A 13144-nucleotide genomic window follows, 5' to 3' on the forward strand; every position below is an offset into this window, starting at 1 on the left:
ACATGGATCCAGGTTCAGTGACACAGGCTCTTTAGAGCCTCTTGTTTTATACTTTTGGTTATGATAGTGTTATTATTATTATTTTATTTTTTTTGGTTTTCTTGGTTTTCTATAAACTCTTGTTTGTAGGCCTGTAGTATTCATTTGTATTTTTCTATGATATACAGCAGGGACGATTACTATGAACTGCAGATTAACTATCCTAAGTGGTTACTGATCACAAACAAAAGTTATTAAGATTACAACACAGGCGGTATGTAGTATAGTGTCATCAGTTTATCTGACAGCGAAATTAAAATTTTCTTAATGACTTTTCTTATGTGATTGGAATTTTACATATATCAATCTGCTTCATTTTATGTTAGACTTTCTGTTATGAGCTGCGCACTATTGATTTGTCTGTTACAACCCAGGTGGTACCTCGCCGTTAAAACTGGTAGAACAAGTCGATGGTTAACATGATTTTGAAATAGTTATTGAAACATATTTGAAAATTTCTTTTGATGTTTTCATCAAGCTTATTCTATTCATTTCTGCCGTATCTAATGGTGTTCTTTAAATGAGAGTTCAATCTAAACGAAGTATTAATCCATTAGGTACTCATTTGGTCTGTTGTAGAATTGTAATGCAAGAGGAAGAAATCAAAATCTTGTTGAAAACTGTTATATTTATTCACGGAAGATAATGGAATAAAGAGGGCGGGGATAGTAAAAGCTTTTTGTATCATTTTCGTTTATGTTCGGTTGCATATCGCCCAGGATTGTGTGTGTGATTGACTTCCTTGATTTGAACTCGTTATGATGTCTCATACGAGGTCATTTCTATATTCCAAATTTTATCCTTATTGTTAGAAGATTATAGTTTGAGATTGTAATACCTTATATGATCAACATCTACTTGTGGAGATCTTCTCGACTAAGGTAGGGGTTCAAAAACTCGCCCTGTCAAATTGGTAGCATGTTTATAATTTGTAGCATTGGCTGTTGTTCTATAATTAGCAATGGTGTGTATCAGAAACGTCATATTCCTCTACCAAATAAAAACCTTCTCTTCCATTTCTAAGCATTGTACATATAAGTTTCATATCTCGAGAGATTGCAAGATCATTCAATATGTAAGGGCCCTTGAAAGAGGTCTGCAGAAAGTTGTATAGAACATATCGAATACTAAGTCTAGACTACTTCACTGACAATACTTGAATGCATAATGCTAGAGAAGACAGTGTTATGGATATGGCGTTGTAGGCTTTAATATTTCATATATCTTGCTCATAAATACGTTCAAAATAAGAAGGTATTGAATGATTACCAATTTGAAAACTGTCCATAAAGATCAAAGGACAAAAATATGAACAAATACAGGTCATTGTATATAGTCTTCAACGATGAGCAAATCCCATACCGTGTAGAAAGGTATACAAGTCCCTCGCATGTCAAAATGTGAAACAGTTGAAAAAAGAAAAGCAACGGCCTGAGTTTTCCTACAACAATAAACGAAAAACTATAATGACAGATAGCAAACCAACAACCACTGAATCTAACCCTATTTTGTCGTTTGGTTGCTGTCTCATTACCGTATATGCCAAAATCTCCGTTTGTTCATCTATCGATAAGACATTACAAAATTAATTTAGTGACATTTTTATTTAAAACTAATTAATTCTATTTCGGCACTTTTTGATTTGATGCTACAGCGCCCTAAGTATAACAAACAATGTTCTGTACAAATGAAGAAAAAATAATAAATAAATAAGCACAAGATATAACAAGTTCAAAACCTATACACTTGCGGCGATAACTTGTTTAAGACAAAATAAACAAAGACAGACAAAATAAACTTTGCTCTTTAGAAAAACGCACGGATAATCTTGACGAAGGATGCATTTTTTACTGACTGACACATTTCTGTTACGTTACGGTGAAATATTGTCTGAAATGATTGTAAAAAGAAATTGTGTAGATTTCGTTTATTAAGACAGTTTTAGAGGTCAAAACTTGTCTCGTTTACTTTGCGTTTTAATCATCAATCAAATCAGTAAAGTAACATTAAGTCAATAAACAAATATAAACAGAGATACTTTTAGGTCAATAATGGGAAGAAAATGAAAGGTGTAGAGTTGAATATTAAGAAAGGTTATTAATCGAAGATTACATTGTCCGATTTTTGAATTTCAGGATTACTGAATGTTGATTTTTTGTATCTGACCGATTATAAACTCTAGTATCATATCAGAATATTTACAAAATGCTGGAAATAAATTAAAACGCATTTACTACAAACGCTACACAAGATAATACTAATTATCGGTTTGTTGTATGAATGCTTAATCAAATTGCTCTGTAATTTTCACTTTGCATAATTATATATATAAAGAATTTCAATAAACTGAGCAGACAAAAAAAAAGAGGACACTCTTACTATTGTGAATTTCAATATTTAGATACTTTATCCAGAATCCACACAATCCTTGCTTGAGATACCACTTGGTTAAGTCATTTTGTTTTTCGTTGCTGATGTAAAACGTTTTAACAACTATATGGCTATGAAGAACTTGATCGTTTTGACATGCTCCTTCTTGTTGTCCTGGTATTACTCATGCAAACTGGATCAAGGCTACATTGTCTTTTGATTAACCCAAGTCCCACTCTATCTAAAGGTCGTTTCACAAGTCCCATGCCAACTCTATCGAAAGGACGTTTCACGAGGCCCATGCCTACTTTATCAAATGGCTTCTTGACCAGACCCATTCCTACTTTATCAAAAGGCTTCTTTACTAGTCCCATTCCAACTTTATCAAAAGGTCTTTTCACTAATCCCATTCCAACTTTATCAAACGGTCTCTTTACCAATCCCATTCCAACTCTATCGAATGGTCGCTTTACTAATCCCATTCCAACTCTGTCGAATGGTCGCTTTACTAAACCCATTCCAACTCTGTCGAATGGTCGTTTCACTAATCCCATTCCTACTCTGTCGAACGGTCGTTTCACTAATCCCATTCCAACTCTGTCAAACGGTCGCTTCACTAATCCCATTCCTACTCTGTCGAATGGCCGTTTTACTAATCCCATTCCAACTCTGTCGAACGGTCGCTTCACTAATCCCATTCCTACTCTGTCGAATGGTCGTTTAACTAATCCCATTCCTACTCTGTCGAACGGTCGTTTCACTAATCCCATTCCAACTTTGTCGAATGGTCGCTTTACTAATCCCATTCCTACTCTATCGAACGGTCGTTTCACTAATCCCATTCCAACTTTGTCGAAAGGCCTTTTAACTAATCCCATTCCAACTTTGTCGAATGGTCGCTTTACCAAACCCATTCCAACCTTATCAAATGGTCGTTTCCGTATCAAACCCATTCCTATTCTATCAAGTGGTCTTTTTCGTATTAACCCTGATCCAACTTTATCGAGGCGTTTTTCGTCATTGTCTGGTAAATATTCTAAAAAATTTGGATAGACTTCACCGACAGTATCACCGTCGTTATATCTTTTAATTAGTCCACTACCAATACGATCAATGTAACGCTTTTCCTCTTCAATTTGGTCATCTTCTGTATTTTGATCGTCTTGACTTTGGGCATTTAGTAAACTGAAAACAGGAATAAAGATAAAATATTAATGTTTATCTTTCCGATTTTCTATTTTTAATGAAAGTTTTCGTAATAAAATTAACACTGGTTCGTGGAATTGGAAGAGTGAAAAATCTAATAAGTACTGTTAATATAAATTGTTTTTTTAGTCATTGATACTAGGTAGTAGGTAGTAAGGATACCGATTTGATATTTGTGATCACAGAGTACTGCATCATCAACTATTGGGTGGATGATGGTTGGGGAAAAAAGCGGATGTTATAGATATATGATACACGTTATACTCATCCTATTGGTGACTCCAAATACAACGCATAAAGAGATGATTTCCGACAGGTTAAAAAAACTCCCTTTTTGATAGGCTATTTTTGTAAATACGAGAAACCTTTAGAACTTGTCTGAACTTCGCGCACCTAAAGCTACGCATATCACTGCTTTGAGCATAAAAATATATTTGTACGAGCAAGAACGAATTCAAAACAGGAAAAGATGCTGAAATAATATAGTAATGTTATTCAAAATATCAGTTTAACTGAAATTATTAAAATGTGATTTATGCCCCTAAAAGCCTGTGCCTTCAGTATCGTATCTTTTAACCCTATCATTTCTGATCGTATATCTTGAAGTGATGCGTGAAGTGCAATGTTGCTTGCTCTTTTGTTCATCTTGTTTCACAGCTTCGTCTGTGATGTTTTTTTCCAGAAAATGGATTATAAAGAAATGCCGTCCATTTCGTATTGTTTTTTAATGAGTAAAAGAGAAGTTGGTAAAGTTAAATCTGACAGCAACCGAAAATTGATAAAACCAAGAAAGACAATCATATATACGTCAACATTCAACGATAAAAAAAGTGTACATACTATGTACAAAAGCTCTAAATCATCTCGGTTCAGGACAGATTGTATATGAATAAACAGAGATGGAAGAACAAACAACACATTGTTTGAATACGTCATAGTCGGAAATTTTCGCAATATTTAAAAAATCTATCTATTAAAAAATGATCAGAAATATAGCTTATATCTATTCTAATGTTAATTGGACAAAAATAAATTCGGAAGCAAAGACAGCCACTTACGATAGCCTTAAATTGACACTGACACAATACACGTGGCTGGTTATATACAAATCTTACACGTATTCAACCTTCCCCTTCGATCACGAACAAAACGCACAGTAAAAAGTTACCATAGTTATCAGTCAAGGAACTAGCTTATTCCTCAACAAAAACCGTGTTACATATGACAAAATAACAGATGCAATATCTTAAGAAAGTTCTATATAATAAGAAAGTTCTATATAATAGCGTGTCAAAGTATTCATGCAGATACTGAAGGCAAGATCAAAGAACTCATAATATATTAATCATGCCTACTTTCACTAAAATATCGACCACTGTACTTATAAAAAGATTTCATAAGGGAAAGGTCGTAAATAATGCTGGAATCACGAGGTTGAACCTATAACATTTTTTCCCACAAAAGTACATGTCAAAAGAATAAAAAACGGAAGAAAATGTTAAGTATCATTCAAACCATAAATGAGCAAATCGTAGTAATATTAGTAAAATAAGAACATCAAACTCAGTTATTTAAATATACCAACGTTATGTAGCCTTTTTCAATCAGGCTTTAAAAATGATATTTTAAGCAAGTCTACATGGCATTAGACACCAAATATTATTGCAAGTTTTATTGGCAGTATTGTAAATGAATAACAGGTATTTATTGAACTAAATACAGAAGTACATTACTGATGGTCAACAACACTTAAGGTGTCTATCGCTAATTGCATATAATCGGATGACCACTTCCGAACTGCTTAATTGGTAAATTCTATATTAAGTGATTAATTTGTTTATGGTCTGAAGAACATAAAAACGTAGAATGTAACTGCACTTGAGAATTGTTTATGAATGTTGTGTAAGGTGAAGAAAAAACTGTGATTTTGTATAACCTTATTTTGTTTTGCTGTTTGACAAGACAGAAAATGCAGAGGAAATACCCGCACAACAATATTTAAGCCCTAAAATTCAAATCATACTAATAATAATGTACCAAATTAGCGGTTATTATAACATTTTAAACACATTTCAGTATTCAAATATTTCTTCCACTTAAAGTTCATTTATACAAGTCTTAATTGTATGCAGAAGAAAACCACTCATTGATATTTTCCTCTGGGTGTGATCTTTAGAAAACATTGGTCGATTATTCCCCCTTTATAATAATATTTATAACAATAATACTAGAATTTCTCAAGATAATCGGCTATTCAAAATTTGTGACAAACGGGATGACTTTTCCTTAAAAAGTTTATTAAACTTCAATTTTCTTTCCTTGATATTGTTCCTTTAGTATCTTTATATATAGTGTACATTTCTGTATTGTTTTGATGTGTGCGTGCCGGCAGTGATGTCTCCGACGTCAACGAACGCCGGTCAAATAACATAAATTGGTCAAACAGTTTACTTAATGTTAGCAAAATTGAATTAATTTTAGTGGAAGTATGACCACACTTGCAGAATTTAATAACAAGTGGTAGTCACTCTGAAAATTCTATGATTTATTTTTATTTATGAAGCAAATTGCCCTTAAATCGTCTCTTAAAATATTAGTTGACTTATTAAAAAGGATTATAATGAAACTGCTGTTGTTATGTAACTGTGTATTTTTTAGTCATTTCAATTCGCTCATTTACAATTAATGGGAGGTTAAGCTAGCTATAAAACCAGGTTTAAACCACAATTTTCGTCGTAAAATACCTGTACCAAGTCAGGAATATGGCAGTTGTTTTTCACTTGTTCCGTTGATTGATAGCACTTGTTTTTTCCCCAGTTTTTATGGACTTCCCCTTTTTGAATTTGCCTAAGAATTCTGTATTTTTGTTATACAGTTTGAAAAATGACTTACATGTTTGTTTTGTCTTGTAATTTTGAACAAGTTTGTTTTGGACATTGCGCCTAACTGTGTCTTCATGCATTGATCATGACTTTGATATATGAAATTATCTCCAAAGTACAGCAGCAATATTTAAGTACTTTCTCCTAAGCACTTCTGATTAAAGGGGGAGTATAGTGGTCATGTAACTAAATTAAACCTGGATATGTTCATGAGCCTGTCCAAGCCAGGAACATCGTCAGTTGATGTCTTATGTAAATATCTTAATGACTTTTCCCTTTTTCCTTTAAGGTATTGTATGTTTTATATTAGCAGCTCTTCAACAGTTGGTAGTTTTTTTTATGTATACAGATATTCTAGATTCGATCTATTCAGAGCTTTGACGCATATCATACATACATTTGTCTATAGTTACAGTTAGTTAATATTTTTTTTTGTAATTTTTGTTAGTCGTTCTCAACCTGGGTTGCTGCCTCGAGCTCATTGACTTATACCCACATTTTTTATTCCTATACATGTATAAGATATATGTACAAGATTTAATTGAATTTTAAAGGGGACCAGTTTCAATTCTACATTAAAAGAAAGCTTTATGTTACTTATGTTTCTTAGATTAATAAATTATGTTTCTTATTTAGATGCATGTAACTACTAGTATCGAAAACAGATAAAAGGGAAGGTAAAATATTGTGAGCGAAAACCAAGATATTTAAAAAGACTCATCAAAAGGACAATCTTACATTTTTTTTTATTTAGGCTGAGGATTCCAAGCCGACAGGGAAATTTATGTAAGATGCCATTTGTACAGTCGGAAAGTTTATATACATCGAACATAAGCAGCATCTAGTCTTTGCATACATTTTTGTTTATTTGTGTGGTCTATACAATGTGATTTCATTTGGTTTGACGATGAAAAGGCTTTTAGAAATAGAATGAGAATAAAAGAAGATACCGAAAACAAGTAGTAATAACGTGTATTTAATGTAGCTCAATATCTAGTGGTTAGTCAACCAATTATCACTTTTTTTCAGAATAACGTCAACACAGCTATAACATCATTACTAAAGGCACAAAAGAATGATATATTATGGAACGCCACAGCTGTCTTATGTGGAATATTATGGATAGCTAGTCACGATTAATCATTTGCGCAAGGTACTGTGGATTTACAATATATAATGTATAATACACGTATACTATAGTATAAATTCAATCATAAAAAATTATAATGTTGATATATTTATGTAGATAAACGTTCGAGGTACAAAACTACAGTAAATGCTAAGCAATTTCAAAGCTTTTACAATCAGTCTAAAAGTTTTTCAACATTACGAGACCCACTTTCAGGATCTTAAATATGTGTCATAAAGTTAAAGGATGAAATTCGGTTAATCATATCAAATCAATTTGGTTGTAAATATAAAAAAAACCGCTTATCAGTAGTTGAAAATAAATAATGGCAAACTCCAAGAAATACAGTTCACATATGAAAGTGAATGGAATAGAAAAATTAAATCGGATCGTCGTAAACCGGAGTTCTTCTGAAACAATGTACTATAAAGTTAACTGAACAATGCATATTGGAATAGATCTTTTTCATCTTAATTAAAATCCACTTAAATTTGACTGAAGTATTCTTCTCTTAACAAATGCATCTTCATTCTACAGATTTTAATTTGAAGAAGATGTCAACATTTGTGTAATTAGTTATTTCCATTACGGGAGTTTGCTTTCACCAACAAATGGAATTGACATTTTATTAACAGAAACGTGTAACCTCAGCACAAAGGCACTAAATAATATTTCTCTTGAACCTGATTGTTTCATAAATGACTTACAAATTCATAGTTACTTTGAAAATTATATTTTCAGGATACTGAACTAGAAAAAAATACGCTTTATCAAATTCTTTAAATCTTAATTTATTTCAACATTTTATGAATAAACAATACTAGATTGATAAAGCCATTTCCCGAAAAGCATCAAATTTCATTGAAAACTTCATTTCTTGGGTCTTTAATTGCTTTTAGAGATTTTAGAATGGATAAAAAAATGAACGTGTAGATCGGTTTGCTCTTAGATTTTAATTCTTGCCCTTTTTTCTAATTTTGCTATAACATCATAAAAAGGCGATTATGCCTGATGACGTCTAATAGAAAGAATACATTTTTGAAAAGGAATCTTAAAATTTGTCTTCCTATCGTCTAAAATTTATTTGAGACAAACAAATAACCACCGTATTTCGTGCTTGACGATATTGCTCCACTATAGCCAGACAAACTTTCAATAATCAAAACGCTTGGCAAGCCTGCATTTGAAATTTGAAAATTCTTATGTCCCGAAAGATATTATTTAATGACACTTGATGAAGACTTTTGTCGTATTTTTTGAAAATCCTCAATTGCTTGTTAAAAATAGATAAAATTAGTAATAAGTAAACCTGGTTTAAAGGATACCAAAGGGACATTCACACTCATAAGTCGAAAAATAAACTGACAACGCCATGGCTAAAAAAAAACCAAAAACAAACAAACAAACAACAGCACACAAAACACAACATATAAAATCCAAAGAATGAGCAACACGAACCCCACCAATTTGTGCAGAAGTTTAAATGACATGCTGTTCTTGTAATCAATTTTGTTTTGCAGATTTTGATAAAATATATTTTTTTTCTGAAGATTAAATATTGATACATATTTTTTCCGTTCATAACTATATATGATTGTTATGTTATATTTGAAAACAAATCATGTGGATATTATTAATAAACCAGTAAAATGCACTGATTACAAAGATAGAAATATACAAAGTGGATAATCAAAATTATATGTCAAAGTAACTAAAAGGAAACAGTAATTTACCGATGTTAAAATCTCTTAAATCCTTTTGGAAGACAGAAACACCATGATCAAAACTTGACGAATAAAAAAATACAAGACCACAAAACACAACCACACAGTAAACAAAATATTATGCTGCAAATCCAACAAACCATGGTTTAAACTTAAGTTAAAAAGAGCGAAAAGTAAACCAGATAAATCATTAATGGAACTGAAGTCACTGAAAATAAATTCTGGATGACTATGGCGTTACGCATTGTTGCTGTAATGTTTATCAAAGATAACGTTTTAAATTTTGCATTTATACACCAGTCATATCAGACACAACCAATCCTCAAAATTTGAACGCTGAAATTAAATAGTACTGTAATTTAAGCCCATTTGAGATCATACAGGCCTTGTAATATATAAAATTGTGCCAATTTGGGTAACAACTGCAGTTAATAAAGTGTAATAAAACAACTTTATTGGAGCTCATCAACACTAAAAAAGTTTTCTACTCGGAAACACAATTTTCTTCGTGCTTGATTTTTAGCTAAATTGCATACTGAATATCGTGGTAAAGAAATGTATACACTACATAGTGATAAAACGTCTGTCATCTTACTGCAAGGATGTAAAACACTGGGTTTTATCAGTTGTCTTCAAGTTAAACTTGAATGTTTATGTATAACGTATTTTGTATCCAGTCGATTTAAATAAATCATTGGGTTACCAATGGATCCACGTTAATTTCACCTTTACAGTAAAAAATACATGAAACAAACTTTTGTTGCTCCGTGTTGAAGGCCTCACTATGACTTTGAGATGAAGAACAGCAATAAAAGCGCTGTTCCTTTGCTTTTGTGTGTTTTTGTGCTGTGCATGTACTGACTGTGTGTCATGAATGAATACCCCATATCCTTTGTTTTTTCTATTAAAGATAGATTAACCAAAAACCCGTCCTCTTTTCCTAGATTGTAACATCCCCGAATGAGACTTATCAAGGAAGTGTATTTACCATGAAGGTTGCTACTAGTGGAACAGGATTTGTTGCTCCTTCCAGAGCACAAGGGATCAGGCCCGGTTTATGGTGGATTTCATGTTGCTCAATCTTGAGTTTTATGTAGTGTTTTGTGGACTTATTTAGCTTTTTCGTCGTCTTTCGTTTTTACCATGGCGTTCTGTTTAGAACACTATAGAATGAAAATAACATTATAAAACTTTCATTCGTAAAAAGCTGGATTATCCTTCACCAGGAACGCTCAAACTCAAAAAGTCCTAAGCAAAGGATGTATGAATACCCAATTACACGATAAGATATATAGCCAAAAGGTATGTTCTAGAATGTGATGAATAAACTATAAATCGATTTTTTTTGTTTGACAATATGACATCAACTACGAAGTAGAATCTGAATTTAAAATTATGGTCCAATTTTATGTGTTAGTCAGTTAGCACTCCTATGTTTTGATTCGAGCGCCGTTGAGGAGTCTTGTAAATTGGGCTTATGCCGTACTACATTGAGAGCCTGGTATCTTTCATGGGTTTTGCAACCACTAGATCGATACCACTGCTGGTGCACGTTTTGTTGCTGATGGTTTATCTGCCCAGTAGTTAATTCATTGATACGTTCATTTTCGGTACATTTACTGTTTATAAAACTTAAAAATCATTCAAAACGCTATGGTTAATCTATCCAAGGCATAGATTAGTCAGATTTTGCACAACATTTTGGACTTTTGTGTTTTAATGATCTTCAACTCCTTATGGATTTAACCTTCCAACAGTTTTGATTCGAGCGTCTGACGTACTAACTTCTAAAATGAGTTTTTACTATTGACAAATATTTTAATGAACTCTACTTCACAAGAGCAAATCTGAAGTTAATTCCCCAGAAATTGTCTGTTGGAACACAATCAACACAGATAATTGTCAATACAAATGCTGCAATCTAAGAATTTGTACATATTAGTTTGTTTTACCTCTTGCACATTTATTAAAGGAGTGAATGTTTGACATGATACGGGATTTCTGTCCGAAAATATATATCCCATCTTTTTCAATAAAAAGACACTTATCTATTAAACTTGCTTTTGGTCGTCTCTTAATTTATAACGATAGATAAACGTGTTAATCACTGAGAATCAAATATTCAAGAGTTCAGAAGGAAGATTGTCAAAGATTTGGAAAGCAAACAAAATCAATGTACTGCTGTTTGTTTTGTTTCCAATGAAAGGGAAGGAGAACATTTTTATCGTTTGTGACATGTGGTTCAACTAAAGACAATAAGATGTGATATTCGAGTTTTTTTCTCTTTTGATATAGTTATAGTAATATATGTAGCGTTATTTAACGTAGTGCCAATACCTTATTCAAAGATGCAGTTAATATATCGGTTTTGCACATTTAAATAGATACTAATTAAGCCTAATCAGCTGAAATATCCAAATATTTGTCATGGTGGTATTGCAATCTCCTACACACCCGAAAGTCTTCAAAAAGTATCGAGTTCTAGAGCTGACAATTGGCACACTCCAATTCCTTTCATATTCACCACTTAATCGATGTTATTCAATTTGAGAGGCTTTCAGTATCGCATTTATTCCGTTTTAATAGATATTTTTGGATGTTTTTTGACAGTTAAACATCGTTGTTGATTTCACCATATGCAATATCATTTAACAATCTAATACGATTGAATTACTTGATATTATACAAATTCTCCAGTGTCCGATATTAAGGGAATACACATCTAGTTTCCTCGTTTCAACAACCGTTCAAATGCATCAGTTGATGTGTTATGTCTTTCTAATGCACTTAATGTACACGCAATCATTCCATATAAAATAAAAACTGGATTCCAAAGAAAATTTATGTGTACGTTAGCTTACATTTTGTTTTGACAGATAAAATTGAGAATGGAAACGGGGAATGCGTCAAAGAGACAACAATCCGACCAAAGAGCAGAAAACAGCTCAAGACCACCAATGGGTCTTCAACACAGCGAGAAAATCCCGCACCCGGAGGCGGGCTTCAGCTGGCCCCTAAACAATAATGTATACAAGTTCAGCGAAAATGGACGTCTTACTAAACTTCGAAACATATAAATGAACCAAAATTTTAAAAAAAATACAAGACTAATAAAGGCCAGAGGTGCCTGACTTATGACAGGAGCAAATATGCGACGGGGTTAAACATGTTTTTTGAGATCTCACACCCCCTAATACCTCTAGCCAATGTGGAATAAACAAACACACAGCAATACGCACAGTAAAATTCAGTTTAAAAGAAGAACGAGTCCAATATTAGAATAGGTAACAGAAGAAACTGAGCAAAATGACAATAATCAACATAAATTAACAAAGGACTACTAGCAGTTACTAACATGTCAGTTCCAGACCTCAATTCAACTGATTGAAAGATTGCGTCTTCATAAAAAAATCAAGCACAATCCCTCCCGTTAAGGGTTTAGTATCATACCATCATAAAATATACGATATAAGAACATAACCCGTATCATGCCAACAACTGGTTTTAAAATAAATGTGTTTATTTCCGATGCAAAGACCCTATGAGTGAATCAATATTAATTACAAAAAATGACATCTTTAATGACCTGAAAACAGTATCTTAACTATATCCCTTCAGAATAAGTTTGTTTAAAGGTTTGGTAAGCTTTTGAGGTGAATGACGACATGTTTCAAAATGTAGAATACTATATACGATTTTCAAGTTTCAGGACTTTATTACAATTGACCAATGACGTTAGAAAAGCACGTTGTTATGCATATTCATTATGTTTCTGACGCACAAATAAAACGCTG

General features: G+C 32.5%; 1 protein-coding gene across 1 annotated transcript in view; it reads right to left on the reverse strand.

Moving 5' to 3' along the window:
- Positions 1-1628: 1628 nt before the first annotated feature.
- The window catches only part of LOC127738411 (uncharacterized), a 42991-nt gene continuing 31475 nt past the window's right edge, over positions 1629-13144 (reverse strand). The window contains exon 2 of the mRNA XM_052249653.1: positions 1629-3594. Coding sequence (XP_052105613.1) covers positions 2541-3594 — 1054 coding nt within the window. The 3' untranslated portion in view covers positions 1629-2540. The remainder of the gene's footprint in view (positions 3595-13144) is intronic.

This window comes from Mytilus californianus, unplaced genomic scaffold, assembly GCF_021869535.1.
Source record: "Mytilus californianus isolate M0D057914Y unplaced genomic scaffold, xbMytCali1.0.p SCAF_4, whole genome shotgun sequence".
In the NCBI taxonomy this organism is placed as follows: Eukaryota; Metazoa; Mollusca; class Bivalvia; order Mytilida; family Mytilidae; genus Mytilus; species Mytilus californianus.